The sequence below is a fragment of the Semicossyphus pulcher genome, unplaced genomic scaffold (genome assembly GCF_022749685.1).
Source record: "Semicossyphus pulcher isolate SPU_LCO1_2020_fin unplaced genomic scaffold, fSemPul1.0.p SCAF_3, whole genome shotgun sequence".
Classification (NCBI taxonomy): domain Eukaryota; kingdom Metazoa; phylum Chordata; class Actinopteri; order Labriformes; family Labridae; genus Semicossyphus; species Semicossyphus pulcher.
Window position 1 is genome coordinate 30,113,392 of NW_027211704.1, and position 27,084 is coordinate 30,140,475.

Sequence of the window (27,084 nt, forward strand, 5' to 3'; positions counted from 1 at the left end):
TACTCATTCAAGACACAAAGGTCAGAGGGCAAACATGCACAGGCACGTTAGTATTATGATAAATTATACCACCCAGAGCAAACAGGTTTGATAAAACACTCCAGACATGGCGGTAAACTTGTGTGGATTCCCCCTGACAGCAAACACAGTCTCCAAAGCTTAGGTTATAGTTCTTTCATTTACAATAAGAATGTTAGTTTTTCATTCATTTGTAAAGTGGCTGTGTACGACATTAATCAAACATGTTAGAATTGAATGTATCGCACAAGAGTAAGCTAAAGCTATAATAAATCGGCAGTCCCCGGCTTAGCAGGTCACATTCTCAGTAAATGTCTATTTTTTTCACCTTGGGCCACAAAAGACCTCACCTCTCTTTGTACTTTTTTCCTGACGAGTTCAGCCACCTTATAATGAGAAAGTGGCAGCTTTGCATGAATTACGGAAAAAAAATGAACGTCACTTTTTGGCTTGATGACAGTAAGTTTCACAAAGCTCTCATAAGCTTAAGATTGTACTATAGTCATTGATCATCTAAAATGAAAACATTTAAAATAACAAAATTGTGATTTTAAGGTCATTAGATCATCACATAGTGGTAGAATCGGCCGTCTCTTCATCAGAAGGTTGGTGGTTCAATCCCTGACTGCTACAGTCACATGTTAAAGTGTCCTTGGGCAAGACACTGAACCCCAAATTGCTCCTGGTGGCATAGCCAGCGGGTCTAAATGGGCATAGATCTGATTGGAGATTGGCACTTAGGTCTTTGCCGTCAGTGTGTAAATGTGAGTGTGAAAGGGTGAATGTGACATGTAGTGTAAAAGCAGCTTTGAGTGGTCAGAGGACTAGAAAAGCACTATCTAAGCACAGTCCATTTACCATTAACCACATATGAATGTTTTTGTAGCTAAACACAGGAAGTATAATACATGCAGCGTTTGCTGGCAGGTGTGACACCACAAACTGTGACCTGATTTTGCAGCATTAATTGAAGTAGTACACTAAGTGCTATTTATATCATTGCTTACATTGGTAGACTTCCATATATGGTTAAGTTTTTACACAGGAAACATGATGACACATCATTTATAACTGGATTTAAATTGGTAACACATTGATTGTCGACTTTGAATAAAGGGCATAAACATGTCAGTATCTGTGCTTGTTTGATAAAGGCCGTACTGACTGCTTTCACCTCGCCGTGTGATACCATCGATAGAGGAGAACAGCACCACAAATAGTGAACAGTGTGTCACACTGAGCATGAATAGGTGCATGAGTATAGGGTTCACATACAGGTTGAAACAACTTGCCATACAATACTCACAAAACCACCTACTCCTAGTCAAAAGACATTGACTATAAGAGTTTATCCATATCAACACATTTGGAAACATGTTGGCTCGGGTTATACGGTCGCTATTCAGAGGCTGATACTGATGCTTTATGATTCAAGCTTTCCAGAGATGTTTTGTAGCAATATTTAATGTATTAAGTTACAACACTTATTTATTTTCCATAAACTGCACTTGTATAGAGATCACCACTAGATGACCTGTATAACATTGTAGGTTGAATATTCCCTTCACGATAAAAACTCAATAGTGAGCGGTAAATAGAGATCTTGGACACGTTGGCTTCATTGCAAAGTGTTGAATCAATTGACGGTCCGAGCACAACACACATGTTGTAAATGAATAGATATGGATGGTCTGGAAAAGGACTGTACTTATATCGCACTTTTTTTGTCTTTTCTAGTCATGTCACATTCACCCATTCACACACACATTCATACACTGATGGCAGAGGCTGCTACCTAAAGTGCTCATCTGGCAATCAGTCATGACATTCACACACCGCTGGCTACGCCACAGGAAGCAATTTGGGGTACAGTGTCTTGCCCAAGGACACCTTGACATGAAGAGTGAGGGACCTGGGGAATCGAACCACCAACCTTCCGAATGAAAGATGACTGACTACTGAGTCACAGCCGCCACACATAAGAAGTAAGCTAGTGGTTACAATCCGTCAGTATGAGTAAACGAATGTAACAAAACTGTTGCTTTTTGATTAGTGATTGCATTTTTTTTTTTAAGTAAAAGTGTCGTATCCTGATGATTGCAAGTGTGTTGCATTTTTCATCATACAGTACAGTACAGATGTAACAAATTTGAATTATTGCATTGTGGGATTTAAAAACTGAAATACTGCAAAGGTATGGACTCCATGGTTGAACCCTGAAAGCCTCCCCCAAATGCAATGTGTCACACTGCATAAATAAATTGCAGCCATGCAACTTTACAGCTAAATGGTAAACGGACTGTACTTATATAGCTCTTTGCTAGTCTTGCGACCACTCAAAGCTGCTTTTACACTACATGTCACATTCACACACTGATGGCAAAGGCCTAAGTGCCAATCTCCAATCAGATCTATGCCCATTCATACCCGCTGGCTATGCCATAAGGTTCAGTGTCTTGCCCACAGACACTGTGACTGTAGTAGTCAGGGATTGAACCCCCAATCTTCCGATTAAGAGATCACCGACTCCACTCTACCACTGAGCCACAGCCACCCAGCTGTCAGTTATGATGTAAAACAAGATATAGGATGTTATAAAGTCAGCAACATCCAGCTTAAGTTTCCAAAATGTCTGACCACAAAAAACATTTAAAACTATCAAGGTAAAATCACAGGATTTCAGTGGCAGAGGTAGCAGGCTGTCACCAGATGATCAAGCTTCCAGTATCACTGGTTTTGTGAGGACATGAGGATTATGTTTGATGTTTCACAGTCTTGCCCTACAAGGCACTAATGGTCGGGTTATCCAAGAACAGAACTAATTCAAGTGTTAATTGTCGGTTTTGTAAAGTTATAGAAATATTCAGACACAACACTGAGTCTTCTCCAAAGCATGTTGACCATCTGACAAGCAGCTGATGAAGCACACTGTTAGCTTAAGGCTGTGGCAGCAAACTGAGTTGAATAAACGTTGGCTGATTTAATAGCTGTTATTTATTCTTTCAAAGTTTGTATAACTCTTTAACAACAATTTTCCTGTGAAACAGAAATAAAGACACACTAAACACTTAAAATGTGTTTTTTTGCTGTAAACTGGGGCTGTCACTGTACTTTCATGAAATGTTTAAATCAGCCCTGTCCCTTGCAGGCCAAGCCGACAATGTCACTGAGCAACTGCTGCCTCACAAATGCAGCATTTTTCTAAATTATGCAGTTGGTGCAGTTTGTCTCAGACCTTGGGGTGAAGCAGCTAACACAGCAAGGGAGTCGCAACATTATCAGTAAAGGTAAATGTAAAGAAACAAAGCGAACAGAGTCAAACACAGAAAGTGAAAGTACAAATTCAAGTATACAAGGCTCCTTCATTTTACTCAGACATTTTACTTCTAAAACAAAAAAGGCCCATATTAGCTCAGACGAGCTGTTCTACTCAATCTGTGTTCTCTGCACGCTATGAATATCCTGTCAGTCAGCGAGGCAGGAAACAGACAGCCAGCGGGTTGTCTGGCTGGCTCTACCAGGCCTGCAGGGGTCGAGCCTTTCAGGTGGGGGTCAGGCAGGTGAGGCAGATAGTGAAACAAAGAAACACTACCACCAACCCCCCTGCTCTTTCCCCATCCCGTCTGCCTTCCTTTCCCCTCAGAACAATCGCCACCAACAGGAACAGGAAGTGATGTAGAGAGGAGGTTGATCTAACCGGGGCAGTTCCTTTGGCCGGGTCAGATGAGGAAAGACAAGGTAGGAAAGACGGGCATGGAAATGAGAAAAGGCAGAAAACACATACCGAGAGTAGTGGCAGGGTATCCTGTGTGCGTGTGTGTGTGTAACTATCCTATTTATAGACTAATTCAGTCTGACAGGGATGTGGTGATCAGTGGAGACTAACAGTATCATCTATTGTTGGAGAGTGTGCTTTAATTCATGTGGTATAACTCTTATGAAACATTGCTTGAAATTGATTACGAAATGGTAATGGTAATAACACTTTACTTTGATGCTTAACTATGTGTACACTGTAAAAATGTTGTTTTTATAATGTATATTAGAGTAATATTATCCATTACTACTCATCTATATTTTCTTCTACAAGATTTCATCATTATAAACTCAATTCCCTCTCCTGACAGATATCAGAAGATGCCCACATGACCTTGACTGTGAATAAGGCCGTGACAGCAGTTTGAGGCTCACATGCATGCTAACACTGGCCTCCTCATTGTTATTTTGACTCCAGGGCCTCTATGGCGGCCAACTGGAGCGCCAGTGTCTGCAGTGTCTCCCCTCTCTCAGTCTTCCTTGAGAATGTGAGCAGGCGTGTGGCATTGAGAGTCAGCAGCCCATTCCTGCTCTCATAGCACAAAGACAAGCATGTGGCACTTGACAGTGATGCACGCCGAGCAACGCACGCTAGCACAAACCGCAGCAGCCCGGCCTTTTAAGATGTGGCAGAGGGGTCCCTGCTCTGAAAGGTGACACCCAGGCCTGCGCCACCGAGGCTCCTTGGGTCTTTTCTTTCCCCCCACTTGCGGAATCTTGTCTGTCCTCGGCTGCTAATTTCCGTCACACTTTCTCTCCCGAGCAGTAGGACAAGCCTGTGTTGTATGTTATTAATACTATTGTTAACTGCACACTCAAGGCTGGCCTCCCTGACTTAACTCATCATGTTACAGGTATATTGTGTACAACAGAGAAATTGCCAATCCTGCTTTATATAAAACACTCTATATATATCAGAGGCAATGCTTTGGCCAATTATGGTTAGACTGTCATGATGGATCTGGCTGCAGACATAAAGGCTTTCTTCTTGGCCTCATGTGTGTTTTGACTGCCGTTTTCTGAGGTGAAAGGTCAAGGGAGAGATTATCTTTCTAGAGGCTTGGTATAAAAAAAGAATAGCTAATATGTAGAGACATATGCCTGATCAGGAGAGGATACTGATGTCCATTCATCTCCCCTTGGTCCAGAGAAACTCCTGTTCACAGCAACAAACAGTTCAGAAAATCTGACAAATTGCTAGTACGGTGCCCGAGTTTTTGCCATTTTATAGGGTACAGCACCCTCTAGAGGCCAATATGTGGGAATTTAGTTTTTTGTGACCCTTTTATTCCCTCTTGAAGATTAAGAATACAAAGTTTTAAACATGTGTCTAATAAATCAGAAAAATAATATAAAATGACTCCAGAAAATGACAAAGACATAGGTGAGCGCACATGAATCATTTGTAAGATGAGAAGAGATCTGGTGGAATTTCAAACTGCACAAATTATGTTCAAAGCTAAAAACAAGGAACTACCAGGAAATATACAAAAAATGTTCACTGAAAGAGAAGGAAGTTACAATTTAAGGGGATTATTTAATTTCAAAAATGTTAGGGTGCGCACAACCAAGAAAAGTTTTTGTATTTATGTCTGTAGGGTGAAGATATGGAACAGTTTGAATGATGACCTCAAGGGATGTCCAAACATAAACCAATTCAAAAAGAGGTATAAGGATATGATTTTCACAAGGTACAGGGATGAAGGTGTTTGATTATAACTGGGTGTTTGTTTCCTTTTTATTTATTGGTTGGTTATTTATATACATTATACATTTATATCGATAGTGAATTCATATTTTTGGTTACAATAAATAATTACTTGATTACTTGAATGATGTTATATATTTGATATGAACATATTAGTAATATATTTGTATTAAAACTATATATATGTAAGTTTAGGTAAATAATTATGGAGATTTATATATAAGGAAGCTGTAAAATAATTGAAAAATGACTTATGGAGAGGGGGTGGGATTAAATAAGTTTGTACTTCTTCCCACTCCCTTTCGGATGTGTATACAGAGTCATCAAATATTCGACAATCTGTTACTGCATTATGCTTTCTATTTGTGTAATTATTGTTTTCTGTATGACCTTCTTTTGTACATGCTCGAAATAAATCTAATCCAATCCAATCCAATGAAGCCATTTGTATAATACAAAATAGGTTTCAACCTTTTGCATTGGATTTTAACTCCTGACAGGATTTACCACCTTTTTTCCCCTTCTCATTACATTTATCACGGGTCAGGATTTCGACCTTACAACAATAATTTCTACTGGAGATGTATTTATGAGTAATATAAATGTGAGTTGTATTTTTATAAGAAAGGAACAGATGTAAATAACATGTCATGTAAACATGTTCTAAATAATAAAATCACTTGAGAGCTACTGACAACAGTGGTTAGTCATTTAAAAATGTGGCTTCACTTGGGTCTTTAAACATTATTAAAGTTTGAATAAATGATTTATGATGATTATATGATTTACACTGATTTATAAAATATTACATTATCTATATTCAGAGCCTGCTCATGAATAGAAAAAAGGTTATATTGATAATATTTTTGTCACTATGTAATATAATGCATGTTTTTTTCTTTTTATGTCTGTGCCTCTGCTTTGCATATTTTTGTAACATTGTCTAAAAATGCAGCACAATGTAGTATCATTTAGTCCATATATTTATGAACATTATTATATGTGTTTGTTTTGTTGCATATCATGTATTGCAAGCCTCTGTGTTGCACGTTTTTATAACGTTTGATTTGAATAACTTTGTAATTTAAATTTAAATTTTATTTTATGTATTTAAGTTTGTTAGGCTGACTCAAAACATCAGTCCAGGGATTACAGCTGAAAAATAACCTCTTGGCTAACTCTGGCACATTTACAGCAGTGTTCCTGAATGTACACTGTCCCTGTTAGATAAAGTAATAAAATAAATTAATATAATATCTTTATTGTTGTAAGTTTGCCAAATTAAATGTATATACGTGCACTGGTGCATGGCTTTCACAATCAAGCAAATGTTTGAGTAACAAGGGGGTGCAGTAATTACCTCCTACCTGCAGGGGCGCTGTTCACATTATATCACATCTTTTTTTTTAACGGATCCTGCACGCGGAAGGAAACCCGCCATTGATGCAATCTCACAACGTGAGCATTTCGTTTAAGCGCACTCTGTGAAAGCAGTGCAATTTTTTTCATAATATACCAATCGCTGGTATTGTATTTTTGGAGAAATGGCGTATAGAGGACAAGGACAGAAGGTCCAGAAGGTTATGGTGCAGCCCATTGTATCCTTTTTACGGCAATGAACCACTGACGCTGATGAATTACTTGCTACAATAACTTAGCATCGAGGCTAACCCTTTCTCATTAGCTGTCTCGTAATTTGTTCCTTGGAGTAAGAATGAGGACAGTTTGTACAGAGCTTTGACCTGTTAGAAGGACTGATTACAAGCAGGATCATACATGCTTATTTTAAATATAGATTTAAATATAGAACTCTTTTCTGTTGTGAGTCTTTGACGTGCATTTATAGGCTAGCTAACGCTAACTTTACCTACCCATAGCGCGCTGAACTGCATATAAAACTCCGGTTTTGTAACGTGAACGTTACATTGTGGTGTATGTTCGATGCCAATGATCTTTACGTAAATAACTGCTTAAATTGCTAGTTCAACGTCGAAATAAATATGCGTTTTCGTTAAAGGGTAGCTAGTATCCCTATATTGAAAGCTCCTGTGAGGAACTTTTGGTTTGTGTTGATTTTGGCACCCTCTGTGGACAAAGCTGTACATATTTTCTCTTTGCTGATTTTGTCCTGTACATGCTTAAGTGGTGGTTTTTAACAAAAACTCTTATCCTGCTTTCTTTAAGTCATATGTATCGCTCACTTTAATTTTTTTGCCTGGAAAATGTAAAACAAAGGCTGCGTGCATTTAATCGCTTCGTCTGACACCTACCCCCCCACCAGCGGTTTCAGGCATTAAAGATAACTATATAGAAATATTCAATCTTGTTGCTTATGGTCTGGTTTGCTTTTGTAGCTCCTATAGACTAGAGTAATCATAAACAATTTCAGTCTGTTTCATAACCAGCAAAAAACTCCTCACTCGAGCTTTAATCAGATGTAGGCTTTACATTACCTTTCTTCAGTGTAGTTTTTCAAACGCTTCCAGAGTAGAAAAGACCAAAAAGCAACCAGGCAACATTATCTGTGACTGTCAACTGTGAACCAGTTGAGCTTGTATCAGTATTTGTATTTGCTTTTTAATATTGCATTTCCTTGACTCCATTTGTCAGAACCTGATTTTCAGGTATCTACAAAATGTAAGTGTTTACTAAAACCATTTTCCATGATTTAATGTGATTTTGTGTGAAGTAAGAATATAATAGACGTCACTTATCCTGTTCATCATCTCATTCCCAGCGCTCACGGATCCAGGTCTGGCTGTATGAACAGGTGAACATGCGGATAGAGGGCTGCATCATTGTAAGTTATCTTTTTGTTATTTTTTTCTGTTTCATTGAACTGGATCAAAACACGTGGACAATCATTGTATAATTATAGAAAGCAGGCTGAATGGCCTGAGATTTTGAGACCATGTCTCCAATAAAGGCATTCAATGAAAAATACTAATTATAATAAATAATAAACATTTGGTAAACATGCACTCATAAAAGGCTGCTCTGAGATTAAATCACCATTTTATGGTTTTCAAGCCTCCAGGCTGCTTGAATACAGTAATATGGTACAACTGTATTGTATGGTATTGTTAAGCATTTGTGGAGAAAGTTGGAAGCAGCAGAAAGATGATTTGCCCAAAGTGTCTGGTCGTGTCTGAGTGGGCATATGTTGTCCTTTTTTAAGAGCTCTGTTTTTGTCTGAACAGAACTTTTGAAGAAACTAAAGTTAACTACACTTCCAAAGATGCAGCAAAAATATGTAAGATCAGAGGACATAAACGGTGTTGAATTGCAGCCCTATTAATGTAAACAACAACAAACAAAATACAGCACATGTACAGTATATTAAAATAATCAATGTAAGTGATTCATCGGCTTGTTTCCTGAGGTCTGTGGCCCTGTGCAAAATGAATTATTCCAGTTTGCATGAGGAAATGGGACCGGCTTAGTGTAACATGTATAAAATCAACTCACCAGTGACCACCATATCATTGTATTTACACGTGTGAGCATGTAAGCATATAAGCAAGACGCCATATTTTTTATTGTTGTTTTTTGTTAATATTATTTTAGTTGGTGTGTTTTCCAAAATGTAACTAAATTTCCCGGAATTATTTCAAGTGTACCGTAAAACAAATCCAAGTATGTTCTGGATAACCTGGCAAATTACCTCCTTTTTGCTTTTTAAAACATCATAAAACAACTAAAATATTTCAGTTATCAGAATGCAGAACAATGCTTTTTAAGTTGTTTTTTTAAACACAATTTCTGTAACGTTTGACTGGAACTGATTTGCACACTCATTTTATAACTCATGATGGCATACCCAGAATGCTATCTTTGATTTCAATTTAAAAAAATCACCAACCCAATTACATAAATGGGCCTCCTACTGAAGACCAAATTGTACACATTGGGTTTTCTAAAGTTGCATTTAATCATGATTTTAGGGAACTTTTTTTGCAGTACTTGAGCTTGGCAACCTGCGCAGTTCTCTATATCTGACTCAAGGTCTTTCTGCATGTCACGGTCCAGAGTAACATCCTTTTTTAGCAGGTGATCCGGTCGCCTTTTTATTAAAAGATATGCCACTTTACTGTAACGTCCATGGTTAATTTCTCTCTTGCTACTTTCAAATGTCAGATAATGGTAAAATGCACCCATGGCTTCTTTAAAAAACCTCATCTTTTTCACCCAACAGTGCAACATCACCTGCAGTGTAATATTCTCTCCTCCATCTCTTTGACTGTAATTTAACATTGATCATCTCTCGTCTAGGTTATGGGCTACTTTGTTGTAACAAGAAGTTTTTAAGAATCAAATTACTCTGATTTAGAATAACAAAATGAAAATGCTCCTTTATGAGGCCGTTGGAAATTAATTTTTGGCTGTTCTGTTGCTGTCTTAGGGATTTGATGAGTACATGAACCTGGTTCTAGATGACGCTGAGGAAGTCCACATGAAGACTAAGAACAGAAAGCCACTGGGTAAGGGCCCCTCATATTTGGATACATGTGTTTTTTTTTTTTGTTTTTTTAATAGCTTAGCTTGGCACATATTTGTAATAAGGAATAGCGACAGCCAAAAAATTTCACCAGACATTTATTGACCTTGTCAACCCTGTCTTTGAAAAAAGAAGAGCAGACACTAGAAATTAGAGCTCGACCTATACCGATCAGCCATAACATTATGACCACTCATAGTTGAAGTGAATAACATTGATTATCTCGTTACAATGGCACTTGTCAGTGGGTGGGATAGGTTAGGCAGTAAGTGACCATTTGTCCTCAAAGTTGATGTGTTGGAAGCTGGAAAAATGGACAAACGTAATGATGTGAGCAACTTTGACAAGGGCCAAGTTGTGATGGCTAGACGACTGGGTCAGAGCATCTCCAAACCTGCAGCTCTTGTGAGGTGTTCCTGGTCTGCAGTGGTCAGGACCTACCAAAAGTGGTCCAAGAGAGAAAAAAAAATGGTGAACCAGTGACAGGGTCATGGGCGGCAAAGGCTTACTGATGCGCATGCGGAGCGACGGCTGGCCCGTGTGGTCGATCCAACAGAAGAGCTACTGTAGCTCACATAGCTGAAAACGTTAATGCTGGTTCTGATAGAAAGGTGTCAGAACACACAGAGCATTTGTTGCATTTTGGGCTGCGTAGCTGCAGACCGGCCAGGGTGCCCATGATGACCCCCGTCCACTGCCGAAAGCGCCTACAATGTGCATGTGAGCATCAGAACTGGACCACTGAGCAATGGAAGAAGGCGGCCTGGTCTGATGAATCACGTTTTCTTTTACATCATGTGGATGGCTGAGTGTGTGTGGGTCGCTTACCTGGGCAATGTTCTGCCATTTATGTGGATGTTATTTTGACACGTACCACCTATCTAAACATTGTTGCAGACCAAGTACACCCCTTCATGGAAATGGTATTCCCTAATCGCAGTGGCCCCTTTTAGCATGATTTAGGAGTGGTGTGAGGAACACGACAACGAGTTCAAGGTGTTGACTTGGCCTCCAAATTCTCCAGATCTCAATCCAATCGAGCATCTGTGGGTGTGTTGGACAAACAAGTCTGATCCATGGAGGCCCCATCTTGCAACTTACAGGACTAAAAGGATCTGCTGCGCCTTAGTGCCAGATACCTCAGGACTCCATCAGAGGTCTAGTGAAGTCCATGCCTCAACGAGTTTTGGTGGCTAAAGGGGGAGCTACACAATATTAGGCAGGTGGTCATTATGTTCTGGCTGATCGGTGTGTAAGATTTTTAAGATGGATACTGATTTTAAAAGGGAAAAAAAACATCAGTATTGTGGCCATCATTGTCACTTTTTAATAACCCTCCAGTGTGTATTTCATAAAATAGTTTGCAACTTTACGTAAAAACCCTACCTGACAAGGCAATGCGGAACATGATTTGCTCAGCTGGGATTACGTGATTATGATGCATGTGATTTTAGCCAGTGCTGAGAGTATTAGATAATGGATTTGGAGTGTGCTCTGCTGAACAAACTGTGATAAACAACTTCTAAATAACCTCAATTATTATTTTCTACATTATGTGTTGAAAAATAAGTGTTTACCAATAAACCTTGGACAGGGACCAATCACCCCATAAGATTTTCTGAGTGTTAAATCTCTGACTCTAAAAGGAACACTCTTCAGATGTGGGGGGATTGATTAGTATATAATTCAAATGGGTATCCTATCTTGCATGTACTGTGATACCCTGACATCTGTAGCCAAGTTGATAAACACTCTTGTCCAAAAGTGAACTGACACTTTGTATCTCTTCCCATCCATCATCTCGCTCTTTTGATCCACCTCTACTTGGGTTTCTCCCTCTTTCTTTATCCATGTCTCCCAGGGAGGATCATGTTGAAAGGAGACAACATTACCTTGCTGCAGAGTGTGTCTAACTAGGACAATGGAGACCAACAAATCATCCTCCTTATTTTCCCTTCTTGTTTTGGCAACTGTTTTTGAGTTGTGTTCATGTTAATTATACATGAATATTGTAATTGATTCTTTCTACCACATGGTTACATTTTGAGAATAAAGTTTTTTTTCTAACAGCTGTTGTCTTTTTATTCTGATTTCACTTAATATTTCTAACCCTTCAGTTGTTTGCATGAGTATTTGGGTCATTGTGCTGCATTGCCATCTAGTGGTAGACAACTACATTGCATTGTACTTATTATGTAGGTCAAACTTGCAGCTCCAAATGCAGTATAACAGAACAGAAGACGTAGTCCCTTTTAGATAATATGTGAAATTGTAGTCGTGCTGCTCCAATATTGCTACATTGTGTGTGTTGTGAAACAAACATGTCATTATGAACTACACTATAATACAAGTAAAGGTTTAAAGCATAGTAACTGCACAATGCATAAAAGCAAATCAATTCCATCTAAATGTATTAAGTAATTGAAGGACACTTTTAGAATGTTCTAAACATTAAATTTGCTGAAATGTATTTAACCTTTAGACATTTGTTGGGACAATGTAAAGTGTTATTTCTCTATCAAAGTGTTTTGGACATACTTATTCTATGTTGACGTCAGATACTGCTGGAAACAGTCAAGCTTTATTATCAGAAGTTAACTCAGTTTAAAAGACTTCCATGAATCACATTTCTTCTTAAATGGTGAAACCCTTCTTGTTGAACTATTTATGCTTTGTATTTGGTATTTGGCTTTGGCTTGTGCAAAATGACCTACTTTCAGAGAAAAATGATCAGGTTGTAATGAAATTGATTAACGTAATGACGTAGTAGTTGAGTACGCACGCAACGGGTCCCTGTTCTGTTGACTGGGAAGCCCCTAGCGCGGAGCTGCCAACGCCCGGCGTAAAGACACAAACAGTGGAAACGGTACGGGAAAATATATATTTCTGTATTATTCTGATTTAACTGTGGTTTATTTTATGTTTTAATGTTCGCAACATCATGTGCAGTGTACGTTTGTGGTACATTAGTTTTGTTTGTTATATTAGGTACAGTATTTAGCTAAAACATAAGCTCAGCCAGTTAGCTAGCAAATCTATCAGCATAGCTGTTAGCAAAGCAAGCAGACGGTGCAGTCTGTAACATTGGACCGGCTAGTAACGTAACCTCTTGAGACTGAATAGTAACTATATTTCACATGGAATTTATTTTTGTATTTTAGTACTATGATCCTTTCACAGTTCTTGGCCTTAAGTAAGATCAGAATATATCAAAAGATTTATGTTATATGTTAGATAGTAGCTAGCGGTTAGCTTGTTGACGAACTGAATAAAAAGGGATAACCGTTAAGAAACACCAAGTTGGTAATTTTTTTAACCAAAGTAATTTCTCGGATTGTAGTCGTACAGTATAGTTGTTAAAGGTTCACAATGCTACCCGGGTTATGAACTGGGCGGATAGGGTGTTTAATATGTCCGCAGTTTTACCAGTCGGCAGGAAATTAGGCCAGATTGAGGCCGGGGATGTGGCCGAAATACAGAAGCTAAGGCTTATGCCTCAAAGCTAACAGTAATAGCCCTCAGTGGTCGTCATCGCTTAGAAGTGATATGTTCTTCGTGATAATAACATGTACAGGCTGATAGCAACAAAACCATTCTACACCACATATTTGGACATGTAGAATGTGAGGGCACTAGTGTAACCCATCGTAATAGATTTTGTGTTGATGTCAAAAGAAAATGTTTGTGATTGATTCATTGACTTCATTGTCTGCGTCAAGAATCAAACGTCCAGATTCCCAAGTTAAGTCTGTTTTTGCATATAAATAAGGGTTTGGTTGAGATAAACTTGGAAGAAATCTGTGTCAAATCTTTGAGGATATGTTGCTAAATCCCATGTAATGCCAGTTGAAACCTTGGAAGCGTGAAGCTGTGTGGAAGCGGATGTTTGATTCTGTGGTTGTTAAAAATTGTATTCCGTTTCAGCTCTCAGTGGTCGTCATCTCTTAGTTGTCATCTTTAAAAAATGTGTTATTTTGTTGGTGATAATGGCACGTACAGGCTGATGGCAACAATATGATTCTACACCACACATTTATACATGTAGAATGTGAGGGCACTAATGTAATGTAGTCCTGTGTATGTCAAAAGAAAATGTTTGTGATTGATTCATTGACTTGCAGTTTGTCTGCATCAAGTTTCAAACATCCAGATATCTAAGGATTTTTCCAAGTTAAGTCTGTTTTTGCGCATAAATGAGGGTTTGGTTGAGAAGAAATCTGTGTCCAATCTTTGAGGATATGTTGCTAAATCCCATGTAATTTCAGTTGAAACCTTGGAAGTGTGAAGCTGTTTGGAAGCAGAGATGTTTGATTCTGTGGTTGTTAACTTAATAGCACTTAATGCATTGCCTGACACAAGTTATTTCATATCAGGATCTTTGTATTATGAGGACATGGCCACAACACACTGAGTTTCAGCTGCTTTCACTACTAGTCTTTAAGCTGGCCTGTCCTCAGAGTGCTTGCTGGCCTACAAACACAAATGTGTGGATTAAGTCTGGCAGGGTTATTGCAGCAGTGGCAGCCCCTGGTCACCCATGGCCATCAGTTTACTAGACTAGAAATTAGTGCCATTGCAAAAAGTTTTTAGATTTTATACAGTGACATAACCTGCAAATTCAAAGCGAGTGCTGCAAAGATTTTATAGAGTTGAGACTTTCAGGTGCTCATCTTACGATTTTTTTTTTTTGAATGTACACACACCATTTGACAGGCTTAAATATAACAGACAACAGACAGATAACTAAGAAAGGCAGAGAAATGATTTTTCCATTGTTGGCACATTATTTTGTGGACTTGGATTTGTGAACTTTTTTGTAAATTCCTAGTTTGCTGTGCAATAGCTTGTTTCGTTGTCTCATATCTGTTTTTTTTCCTTTCTATCAGCACAGTTTTGTCCGTAGTCAAAGTAAACTCACCAGAGTCCTAACTTAATGGGCCTTTCGTCAAGGTTGCAAGCGGTTGAGTCTATGCTTTTCAAGAGTACGGTATTATCTATTAGTTTGACAATATCCGAAGCAGCCCTACTCTTACGCAACAATGTTCACCACAACCATTTCTTGGACAGTAATATTTTGTATTATTCACATGGTTTTCTTTCCATATTGACATTGCTGTCTTGGGGGCGATATAATATATGATTGATGGGTAGTGATGGAAAAATCATTTCGGGTTCAAAATTTGTAATATTAGCATTATGAGAGTTATGACTATAGCAAGCCTTAGTTGGATTAAATCAAATTAGGACCTTTAAAACTACACTATGTAATCTTTGTATTGCCCATTTCCACATTTAAATGTCTAAAAACAGCTGGACCTATATTATATGTTTTAGTGAGTGGTATACTCACACATGCCCAAATGTTTCCAACAATGTAAAAACCCAGACAAATCTGTAATTTTGTCCAAAGTAATATTTTTTTTTCATTTGGTTGCATGTCTACCAGAAAAACACAGGAAACATTAGGTGATACATCAGAAAGTGAGGAAGGAAGTTGGAGAACAGTTGATGTTATGTCATGCTACTTTTCGCTGTTTCATTAGAATGAAATATTAAAGCATGAATAAATGTGACTTAGACTTCATTTTTAAACAACATCATATTCATGTTTTAAGTTGGGAAAAGTTCAGAAATATATATTTGGTGGAATTACCTGGTTTTCAATCACAGCTTTCATGCATCTTGGCATGCTCTCCACAAGTCTTCACATTGCTGTTGGGTGACATTATGCCACACTTGGCACTAAAATTCAAACAGCTCGGTTTTGTTTGATGGCTTGTAACTATCTATCTTTCTCTTGATCACAATCCAGATATTTTCAATGGGGTTCAGATCTGGATTGGGCTGGATATGACATTTAGAGAGAGATGCTGATTTAAGGATATTTTGGAATGGTCTCTTAATTATTTTCAGAGCTGTGTATTGTTATCGGCAGTGGCTGTGTAACAATGAAGACAAAAACTCACACAATGCCATGCTACTCTGTCGTCAAACTACGTCTTTTGTTTGAGTTTTTATTCAAAGAAACCCTAGACACAAAAATGTCATACTGTGCATCTAAAGTAGAGCGAGTAAGAAATGCCCCTTGGCTTTCTCTCCCTGCTTTACTGCAAGACACACTCATGTTGACGAGATACAAATCTACATTTCTTTTAAAAACAGTTGTGTATCAGTATCATATTTCAGATTGTCATTTCCACTGAACAAGGGAGGGCTATTTAACGCAATTCCAGCCTATGTTGCAAAGGCATTGCCTTGTTGAAAAAAATCAGTACCATAGTGTTCATTGTGTTTCTGCAGGACATCATCCTGTGTTCTGCTCCTTTGCATGTTGCACTGTAATATTTGGTGCATTAAGTTTTGTCCCTCCTGCTTCCCTCAATGACAACCCCACCCCCATCCTGTGGTGCAGAGCTCTGCAGTGGCTTAGCGCTGACATACTGGAACTTATGGAGGAGAAACGGGGGAATACTATGGTCCACATACTACTTATATTGTATTGTCTTTGAATGCCATTTTCGCAGTTATTCAAGGGCAAGGTTTATTATTTCGCCAATCCCCATCTTTTTGTCTGTTTCGTTTGAAAACGTATGTCACAGGATAAGCCTTGGTGTACATAATAAAATGTATAATGGCTGAATTTAAGGGTGCAGCTACAAATTACAACTATTATAGATGAATCCATAGATTATATTCTTGATTAACTGGTCTATAAAATGTCTTAAAAAAAAAAAAAAAAAAGTGCTCATTAAAAGTTGCCAGGTGTGATCTTTTACGTTATTTGATCTGGCCAACCAACAGCCCCAAAGCCAAGGATATTCAGTTAATTATTTGGCAAAGACAACCAGCAGGCTTCTCATTTCATCATCCTCCGGTGACATTTGGCATCGTTGCAGAGGAAATGATGGAAACAAGGAATATTAAAATAGTGTCATTAATTTTCTGTCTGTAGAGTAATGGGTTATTTGTTTTAATGTCTCAGCTATATACAGATTTAGATTCTCTGTGTGCTTCTGTAACCATTTGACCTGTATCACAGTTGACTTGTCCCGATTCCAGTTTCAAAGATCAATTGTGTTTAATAGAATTGTCACTGCTCCAAATGACCCTTTGCTGGTGATTATGTAAATCCCAAATGGATGCAGGCTACTGATATTGATTGTTTTTGGTGGCATCCTTTGTATTTTTCACCATTGTCGAGATCCTTAAAATTTCACGTTTTTTTTAAGGATAATAGCCCTCTAGTGTGAAAGTTGACCCAGCTTAGAGGCCATCTGCTCATTCCTTTTGTTTTTGCCCTATTTACTAATACTGCAGAGTATGTTTCCTTTTGTTTCCTGAAAAAGCCAAAACCCGGGTCCCTTTAGAATAAGCCAAAAACAACCGCACTTCACTTTTGCATGTTCCAACCACAGATGCCCGGAATAGTAACACCATCACTTACAGTGATATTTATTCATTTTACTAAAAGGAATGTTGTTTACAGCTTCAATATATCCTTGAATTAGTAAGAGATAACAAACTGTGTTTGGCCCCAGTTCTGTTAGCTTAGCTTGAACGTGTATAACTTTTGCAGTCATTGGGCAGTCTTTTACATGTTGACAAGTTGTGAGCTCATTGCCAACACTTTATTGTTTAAAATCATAAAACCTATTTAAAAAGTAGCTGAAGACCATATGACCTGTGTTCCTTGGCACCTCTGTAGTATTAGGCTAACTCTAGTACTGATTTGATTGCTTATCTTTTTCCTGGGAATTATGTGGAAATGAGTCATCCCTGTTCTAGTGTTTTTCCCTTCTGTCCACATTGTCCTTCACCCAAATGCTCTAAATTAGGTGGTACCATGGCCACACAATGTATTCATGTGAGGCACTTTTACAGTGTTTCATTTGCTCCACGAACGGGTCTCCAGCTGCATCTTTGTTCTTAAAACCTCATTGAGACATCTGGGACATGGGCAACCATTGACTCTGTGGTAGATCAGGCAGGTCCGGTTATTAACCACTGGGATATTTTCTCTGAGCATCCCCACAAAGTACATAATGACATGTTCTCAGTGCATGGGTCACCTTAATTGTCAGAATTAAGTCGGGCTCCAATTTACAGTTATATTGAAAATAGTTTTTACCTACAGTTTATTATTGACACATGAACAAGGCATCCTTTCAAGTTCTCCCTTGGGTTGTGCAGAATGCTAAATGTGGGTGAATACAGTATACCTAGTTCTTCCCCTTCATGTGGGTTAATTTATAGTTTGTTCCCCAATAAGTGATGTCATTAACTAATTAATTGCATTTTCTTTTTGGTTTTCTGTTTCAGATCTTGAATGAATAGCAAGGACTGTAAAACGCAGCTATGCAGACCATCAAGTGTGTTGTAGTTGGGGACGGTGCTGTGGGTAAAACCTGCCTGCTCATCTCTTACACCACAAACAAATTCCCCTCTGAATATGTACCTACGGTAAGTGTGTGGGAAATGTTGCTAGACAGGGAATGATCTTACATAAATGTTAAACCCTTACCCTGGGACATAACGGTTCCACACAGTGGGTACTTTTTGTTTTCTTCTCTGAACTTAAAAAGTACCAAACCATGGTAGATCATCAGTGATATTAAGAATACAGCTTTCTAAAAAAAAAAATAAGACTGTCCGAGCTAGAACCTGATGCATGAAGATGGTCAGTTATATTGTGTATAATATTGTGACACAAAAAATACCAGCACTGGAAATTAAAAAAACAAATGTGTGTTTTAATATAAATACACACATGTCAAACTGTTGTAGTAATAAAAAAGTGTATATAATTGACATTTGGTTTTGTTCTGTGTTTTGAAGGTGTTCGATAACTATGCTGTAACTGTAATGATTGGAGGGGAGCCTTACACCCTGGGCTTGTTTGACACAGCAGGTATGTCTTGTAATTCCAACCTACCCTTTAGTTCTGTTCTATGACATTATATGACAATTATTTAATTAATTGGTAGGCTACATTCTGCATTGTCCAATCAGTCAGTCAGGTTGCATAATTGGATTGGATTGGAAAATCTTTATTGTCCCCAAGGGGCAATTTGGTTTGCATCAGTAGGACAAACACGTAATACACATCATGCCCAGACTGTGTGAGTTTAACATGCTTATGTGTGGTTTCTCCAGGTCAGGAAGACTACGACAGGTTACGACCTCTGAGTTATCCCCAGACAGATGTCTTCCTCGTCTGTTTCTCTGTTGTGTCCCCCTCCTCCTTTGAAAATGTCAAAGAAAAGGCAAGTGGATTTTTTTTCTTTTCCCCTTTCCTTTGTGAAATGTGTATGTATTGTATGTTTTTAGAGATTTAAAAATAATCATCATCACAATTAATTCACCCTTAATTCATATTGACATAATATACATAGTCTGATTCGGTGATGTGCATTTGATTTGTCATTTTTCCATGTTTCTACATTGCATGTCCACTATCATTTCAGTTGCTGTAAAGTGCACCTAGGTGCCTGGCATTGCCCATTGAATGCTTAAATTCATAATTAAAAAATCACTAATATTTCCTTCATACTGTGTTTTTGCGTATCCAGTGGGTTCCAGAGATCACCCACCATTGTCCAAAGACCCCCTTCCTGCTAGTTGGGACTCAGATTGACTTGCGGGACGATCCATCTACTATAGAGAAGCTGGCCAAGAACAAGCAAAAGCCCATCACTCCAGAGACAGCCGAGAAGCTGGCAAGAGACCTCAAGGCTGTGAAATATGTGGAGTGCTCAGCCCTCACACAGGTAATACACAGATCTGATTTTACAGTAACACACATATACACTTCTAGACGCACATTATTTACACCTCAATGGCAAGAACTAAGAAAAAGGAGGAAAGAGGAACATGTCAATATCCCCTTGGCCTGTGCACGCTATGGTTGATGAGTTTTGTTTTGCATGTTGGTTTGGTTTCGGTCACTTTTCAAACTCACAAGCTAAGTGGTATTGACAATTGCCATTAATCAGATGCCTTTTATATGCATTAATAACCTTGGTTCAGAACATAGTGTATCCTGGTTATATTGAGAAGTCTGCCTTCTGATGTGTTAGTGCTAGATAAGAGAGCAGTATAGGTTGTATTTAGTAGAATCTGTAACACATCAAAGTGGAGTATTGAGAGTTTAATGTGAAAAGGGTCATTTAACTACGGTCCTCTGAAACACACAGTGTTTGAGGGTCTAGTTTGAGTGACACTCACCTGGACTGTTGCTCCTTTTTCCTGGGTGTCTCCCAGCAAAGCGCGGCCCTGGCCTTTGTTCATGTACCTATTGGTACATGAACAGTGCAGCTTTGAAGGACACTGACTTGGATTAGTAAATAAATATTTTAAGACATTAATAACTTGATTAAGATTGTAAAGGTCGAATGTAAAGATAACAACATAACTTCTATAATTTGAAAGAGAAGCAGGGGTTGTGACAGAACCTGATTCAGAAGCCTGGCTTACTTTTTATTTCACTATTTAAATGTCACATCTTTAATTAATTTGTTGTGATCACTGTGTGATCTGACAAATAAACACTTTTTACTCCTATTAGATTGATTATTGTAGTATCCATTGCTTCTGTTGGATTGACGTAATAGGTCAGTTTGTGCCTTTATGAGTATATCTAATCCATTGAGTCCTGATCATATGATGCATCACTATTACAAACTTAAAGGAGGAGGTGAGCTGAGGGAGTCAGAGAAGAACAGATGAGCTCTGCCTCATTCAGCATGAGAACAATAGTGTCGATGTAGCCCCCACCTCTCTGCTCAGCCCCTTCCTTCCTCTCCCCCCTCTCTGCCTGGCACCACTGTTGCATAGCTGCTGATGTCATTTCCTGTTTCCTGTCAGGGATCTTCCCACTCGGTCCACACCTCACTTTCAGCACACTATTCAGCAGCTGCACCTTTCTCCTTTCAGTCCATCTCCACTCTATCATACGTCACTCTTCACCCTTTTGCCTCCACCTCCTTTTCACAGTCGTACTGTACATCTTGTACCTTCTCTCTGGATTTCACGCAAATGCATTCCTCCTATTTCTGCCATGTTCCTCTTAGCCTCCTCTTCCATCAATCTCTTTCTGTGTTTGCTTTGCTAATTATGCTGTTGTTCTCTTCCCTCTCCTGTCATTGTAGCGAGGGCTGAAGAATGTATTTGACGAAGCTATCCTAGCTGCCCTAGAGCCACCTGAGACGCAGAGAAAGAGGAAATGCTGTTTATTTTGAGCTGTGTGCCACTCTGCTCATACCCCATCCTCCTCAGATTGACATTATTCGCTGCATTTTTAATTCCTCTACTCAATCTCTCCTTCTTCATTTTCTATATCTCTTTACATGTGCTGCTTTTGAAATCTATTCCAAACTCAGTCTCAGCTTTCTAACTAACTATCTATTGTTGGCTACTAACCTCACTCCTGACACAAACTACTACTCTGTATTGAGAGTGCATTGAAACTAATCTTTTGTGGCCTGATACGTTGGCTCAAGGCCTTTCTAAACTTCAGTGACTTTTCTTTTTGCCTTATCTAATCTGTAAATTCTGACATTTGTTCTTGGTGTGCTTATATGATTTATATTTAACTGCTCGAGTAGGGATCCTTTTTGAGAAATATTTCCTGACAGTCATTAAACTTCTGACAACATCGGTGTTACTGAATACCCCAGACATTTTAGAAGATCGCTAGTGATGCTTAGTATCTGTAGAGCTCTCATACTGCATTTACATGGATTCAGGCAGATTGTAGGGCAACAACAGATATTATTTAAGTGGGCAGGAGCAGGACGGTGAAATGAGGTGAGGCCAGCATAAACAATGGTTACATTAGAGATGTTTTCCAAAGTGAAAATGTTTATATTTTTTGCTTTCCTCTGCATAAGAATTTCACAGAAGGAGAAAGTGCTGTGATCTGAACGCCGAGATTCTAATTTTGCTATTCTCGTGTTATTGGGCAACACTGGTGTCACTTACTACTGAGGACTTTCTGGAGTAGTTTATGTCAGCTTAGTTAGCTCTACATCACTGGATCTCTCAGAGTTTTCCTACTGTGACCCAGTACTCATTATTGCGGCTGGCCAACAATAGAGAGGCATCTTAATGAGGATGTAGGGTACAACAGATCATAGTTGCTCCGTGATCCGTACAGGTCACCCCCCATGGTTCGGCACAGAGGTGACCAGCAGATTGATGCCGAATTTATCATCATGCTGTAAAATACGTTTCGGCCAATTATTCCTTATGTAGACTTGCAATCAAAAGACAGAATGTTGTGTTTCACTCAACAAGTTTGGAAATTAAAAAGAAAATTGTCAAAAAGTGGATGCTGCTACACTGGATAGTGAAGTTGAAGTTTGGGCTATTGAGCCCAAACTTCAAGCAGCACTTAAGCACAGCAGCACTTAAGTGGTGCATATGTCCACCACAGAGATCCGCTGTACAGATGTAAAGATAATGTATTCTTTTAAAATAAAAAAAGAATCTGCAGCTTTTAACACAGAAATGGATCCTTTATGCTTGATATTTCTACGCATAATTGGGTACTTTGTATCAAACGGTGCATTGACTTTTCTCCTCTCACTCTCCGTGCTTGTATTTATTTTGTATCTGCTGCCAGTTGTGTGTGAGAACAACCTGTAGCTCAACATTATTAACTTTCTACCACAGCCTACTGGAGCCTGTAGATCTGTCCAAACTTTGTTGTATGGCGCTGTGCTGGGTCCAAGAACTGACGATATAATCCCTAAATAAATCATGACATATTTTTACCTGTCTCACACAACACGTCAGTGCAGGTGTAGCCAGTGCACAGATACGCACCCATCTGCTAATGAATGGTGTGCATATATATTACATCTGTAGATTACAGCACATGATTTATTCACTACAGAAGGATTTCTGATTTGAGTTTGTAATGTTGATGTACTGCTTTGAGGGTTCACATAGATACTGGTCTTACAAAGATGTATTTTTTTTATACAAGAGACTGATTTATCTGACTGCTTGTATAAATCATTGCAAATGCAGCAATGTGCAGTAAAGAATGTTGAGGATGGATAAAATATTAAGGGGAATGCATCACAAATCGTGCAGTTAAATGCACATTGATGATCACGGCTAGCTTCTTCTGCTGATCTGAAAAATGATCCGAACAGTGACTCAAACTTCAAACAATCTGAACCGTGGGTTTTATGATCCAATGCTCCCCTAATGTAGGTTGTTTTTTTTATGATGCAGCCTTTGTTTCATTAGTGTTTCTTCTCAGTCCTGTAGTAGTAGTTCGTGTGGGAGGGTTTGGATGGCCTCACTTTGGTGAGATTGATCTCAACATTAACAGAGCTTCCATTTCTAATGCATATTTTTTGTACTACTGTTGAAGTCTGATTAAACAGAAACTGGAGTCTTACTATGTTTATATAAATGGTATTAAGTACTGAAGTCATATATAGGGAGTGTTTGGCCATTTTGACAACACAACCACTAGATTAGGTTTTCCATGTTTGGTACAATCATTGTACTGACTTATTTATTTAGTTTATAAAGGATTTTTCTTTAAAGTTTTAGAAAACATGTTCTGCCCAGCTCTCTCTAAATATGACAATAATGTGCCAGTGTGGGTGGTGCATTTCCTGTTGTTTTGGAAGTCCAGATAATAAATAAGCTATAATTGTGTGAAATGACCTGTGAAATTAATTAATAAAGGACAAATGAACTTGCTTTCTTCTCTGGCTCCCTTCTTTTTCCAGTGCGTTGTCAGAGAAGAATTCAGTAGGACTAATCGACAAAGTTGAGCATCGCTGAGGGGCTTACTGGTGTACTTCATAATACAGCACTGTGTCAGAGCAGCTCTGGTTACTTCACATGACCGGGCTCATGGTGTAAGCTGCTCTGCTTTAGGGCAAAAAACAAACATAAATCACTAAGGCTAAGTATAGATCTAGTTTCTTGTCTTTAGATATGTCTTTTCTATGTTGTATCTGGATGTCCTCAGCAAAGCAAATGATGTGATATTAATACAAAAGAAGAAAAAGGCGCTGTGGAATGAAAAACCTCTGATTGCCTTTGTTTTGCGTTGTTGCACCGGGGTTATGCTCTCTTTTTCCTCCACTTTCTTTTTTGACTTGCCTTTTTGACTTTAAGTTTCACAATTCAAATGCACCTTGCAATACACATGCATGTATTTGTGTTGTTGACACTTAACTTCAAGACTAGACTTCCACACCTAACTCCAAATAACCACCTTCATAGGAAAACAGAAAACTCTCTTGCTTTTTATTTGCAGATTCTAATGTCCTTAAAAATGTGATGATTTTATTTTGTCCCCAACAGCACTCTCACATTTAGCTTATGATACTTTCCACCCAGTTATTTGACCTTTGTTTAAGCTGTTTGGTTTTCCCTCAACCTTTTTTATTTGCACTGTTTGTATTTGCGTTGCCCCCTCATTTAGCCTGTGTGTCTGTCTGTTTTTGTTTACAGAAAGGCCTAAAGAATGTGTTTGATGAGGCGATATTGGCTGCATTGGAGCCCCCAGAGCCCAAGAAGAAACGCAAATGTGTGCTGCTATGAGAGGCTCCTACCTTTTCAAAGCACAGAAACACACACACAACACAGACATACATCTTAAAATACATACCAAGCACACACACATCCCCACACATCCCCACACCCATTTCCTTTGCTCTGCTAAGGCTGGTTGACAGCATTGTCCTCCATAGGGAAGACTAGAAAGAAACCACCGACCAAGTTTTAGATAATTGTCTGCAATAATAAGAAGCTTCACTCTCAAGTCTGAGTTTGGGAAAGAGGAACGACCTAACCTGGCTGCTGTGGGCTCCGGGCAAGTGAAGCATGGCTCCGGACAGGGATCCAGTTACAAGGCTTACATACAAGTAGAATTAACTCTGTCGAGCTTTTAATAGATTGATTTTGATTCAGTCAGTGCTGTGGCCTAATCAACTTTTGGATGACCAGCAATTCAGTTGTCCTCAGCCAATGTAAAGGTTTCATGGATACAAGCCCTGCCCTAGCATCTCCCAGCTGCCTGGTGGCAGCTGGTTCCTACGCTTTCTCAGCACTACCAGAAGAAATGCTAAGAGTAGTGGTGTTTTGTTTTTTGTTTGCCAATACCCCTTTTCTCCTCCAACACATGACAAGGCTGAGATGTTTATTTTTTGTTCCATATAGACAAGCTCTTAACCACTAAGGAAACTGTGGAGGTCTGACTGGACGTAACTGTAATGAAGGGCAATCTCGCTAAAACACAGCTCTTACATTGAGAGAATTTATTTCGTAAATATCCAGTCCTTTTAGTGTGGACCTTCACAGTGCAGTCAGTCCATTTGGAGTGTGGACACCACTTGAAGAGCGAAAGACATCCACTAGTTATGGGTCTGCTAGTCGACCACAGGAATTGGCCTTTTAGATGCAGGGAACTTAAACAGTGTTAGCAGAACAAGCGGAGTGTTCTTTCTGCGTTGCCAGGGACCAAGGGAGGGTGAAGCAGGAAACTGTTTGAACATTGTCATCACTTTACACTTAGAGTGGGTACAGCAGAGACATCAGTGTAAACCTTAAGATATTTGGCGTGCACTGGCAGCCAAATCTGGAGATCAGACAACTGATCACTGAACACGAGGAACCACCAGAATTCTGTAGCAGATCAGAATTTGGTGCCTACCTGTAGTGTGTTTTATCCAGGCTGGCTGTCGGGTCTGTTGTAACCATTCAAACTGTACGGTGGTGCATGTAGCTGAGCCTTGGTCTCTGTTCTAAATATGTTTAACAGATGTAATTATAATGTAAGCTGGAACACAATGTTGATGTAGGCTCCAGGTGTTTTTACCAAAATCTTTTTTTTCTTCATTATTTCTGTTTGTGTTTTTTATTTTATATATAAATATATAAAAAAAAGGTTACTTTCACTCCTTTTACATTTAGGGGTCGGAACTCATCTGAACTCTTACCTGCCAGTTTATACCAAGAAAACCTCTGATTGGTTTAGTTGAATAAAAAATACCCAATGGCAGAATACTGTTTGTTAAAGATTATTTGATTGGTTGGCTCTTGTTTTTCTTAACTGGTGGATTAGAGTTGGGTTGATGTCCAGCTCAAGTCAGTATAATTATTATAACCTGTTGTTGTTTTGGTGCAAAACCAAATGCTTTGTCTAAAGTCTTTGTTCTTTGTATATGCATTCTTTTCAAAAATATTAAACTTATACCTTAATTGCCTTTACTACTTTTCCCTTGCTTTCTTTTTTTCATAGTTTATTGTTTTCTGACTGACATGACTGATTCTGTGTGTTATCTCATTTACAGTGTTTTACTGGTGTGCCTTATATTTCAACCTCAGATGAAACCACTTGTCCACTAGAGCTTTCAGTCAAATTGAAGGTAAAACCTACATACGGTTGGAGTCAAAGTGGGTTTCACTGTAACTTACATTCTGTAATATATGTGTGATTGGCCGCATGCCATGTCTTGTAGGTGGGCTATATTTAATGAGCAATACAGGACCACAGCACCCATTTCGCTAGCTTGTTTCCTTTCCATTCCCAGCTGATTAAACCTGTCATTGCATGTTCAGCCAGCAAGGGGCGCTGTCCACCCAAACACAACAAACCCTTGATGTTGGAGCCCTGCTGTGGGTCATAGTGAAGAATATACACAAAAATGCTCCACAGTTTTAAGGTACGACAAAACGCAATCATCAAAAAAAGAAAGTATGATAATAAATATACAAGAATAAATTAAGTCACACTGATTCCAAATCATCAAGGTAAATATATATATCGAGTTTTAAGATGATTTTAACATGAGTAAAGTGCACTTAAAAGCAATTATATGGATGTGAGGTTTAAGCAATTAAAGAAGCTTTTATTTTTTTAAAGATATAATTTTTTTGGCCTTTGTGCCTTTATTTAATAGGACAGTGGATAGAGTCAGAAATGTGGAAAGAGAGTGTGGATGGCATGCGGCAAGGGGCTGTGGGTCTGTGTCGAGCCCTGCGAGTATCTAATCTTCAGCAGTAATCAAAG

General features: G+C 38.7%; 2 protein-coding genes across 3 annotated transcripts; both read left to right on the forward strand.

Annotated features, from left to right (window-relative positions):
* Positions 1–6,982: 6,982 nt before the first annotated feature.
* On the forward strand, positions 6,983–12,109 carry snrpe (small nuclear ribonucleoprotein polypeptide E). The gene is made up of 5 exons (XM_069678317.1): positions 6,983–7,140; positions 8,153–8,179; positions 8,280–8,342; positions 9,945–10,023; positions 11,902–12,109. The coding sequence occupies exons 1-5, from the start codon at positions 7,087–7,089 to the stop codon at positions 11,955–11,957; spliced, it is 279 nt and encodes a 92-aa protein (XP_069534418.1). The 5' UTR covers positions 6,983–7,086; the 3' UTR covers positions 11,958–12,109.
* A 724-nt stretch (positions 12,110–12,833) lies between these two features.
* LOC138606272 (cell division control protein 42 homolog) lies at positions 12,834–26,282 on the forward strand. Of its 2 annotated transcripts, none has more exons than XM_069678736.1 (6): positions 12,834–12,906; positions 18,360–18,500; positions 18,876–18,948; positions 19,194–19,303; positions 19,610–19,807; positions 24,525–26,282. In XM_069678736.1, the coding sequence occupies exons 2-6, from the start codon at positions 18,396–18,398 to the stop codon at positions 24,612–24,614; spliced, it is 576 nt and encodes a 191-aa protein (XP_069534837.1). In that variant the 5' UTR covers positions 12,834–12,906; positions 18,360–18,395; the 3' UTR covers positions 24,615–26,282. The 2 variants fall into 2 exon arrangements, with proteins under 2 accessions (XP_069534837.1, XP_069534838.1); XM_069678737.1 differs by lacking the exon at positions 24,525–26,282 and adding an exon at positions 21,188–23,918.
* The last annotated feature ends 802 nt before the right edge of the window (positions 26,283–27,084 follow it).

What these genes read in the sequence shown, in the direction of transcription:
- snrpe (XM_069678317.1), top strand. Translation starts at nt 7,087, where the DNA reads ATGGCGTATAGAGGACAAGGACAGAAGGTCCAGAAGGTTATGGTGCAG. An exon ending in TTTTCAGGTATCTACAAAAT is followed by an intron (nt 8,180 to 8,279) that starts GTAAGTGTTTAC and finishes TCTCATTCCCAG; the next exon opens with CGCTCACGGATCCAGGTCTG. An exon ending in GGATAGAGGGCTGCATCATT is followed by an intron (nt 8,343 to 9,944) that starts GTAAGTTATCTT and finishes TTGCTGTCTTAG; the next exon opens with GGATTTGATGAGTACATGAA.
- LOC138606272 (XM_069678736.1), top strand. Translation starts at nt 18,396, where the DNA reads ATGCAGACCATCAAGTGTGTTGTAGTTGGGGACGGTGCTGTGGGTAAA. An exon ending in CCTCTGAATATGTACCTACG is followed by an intron (nt 18,501 to 18,875) that starts GTAAGTGTGTGG and finishes TGTGTTTTGAAG; the next exon opens with GTGTTCGATAACTATGCTGT. An exon ending in GGGCTTGTTTGACACAGCAG is followed by an intron (nt 18,949 to 19,193) that starts GTATGTCTTGTA and finishes TGGTTTCTCCAG; the next exon opens with GTCAGGAAGACTACGACAGG.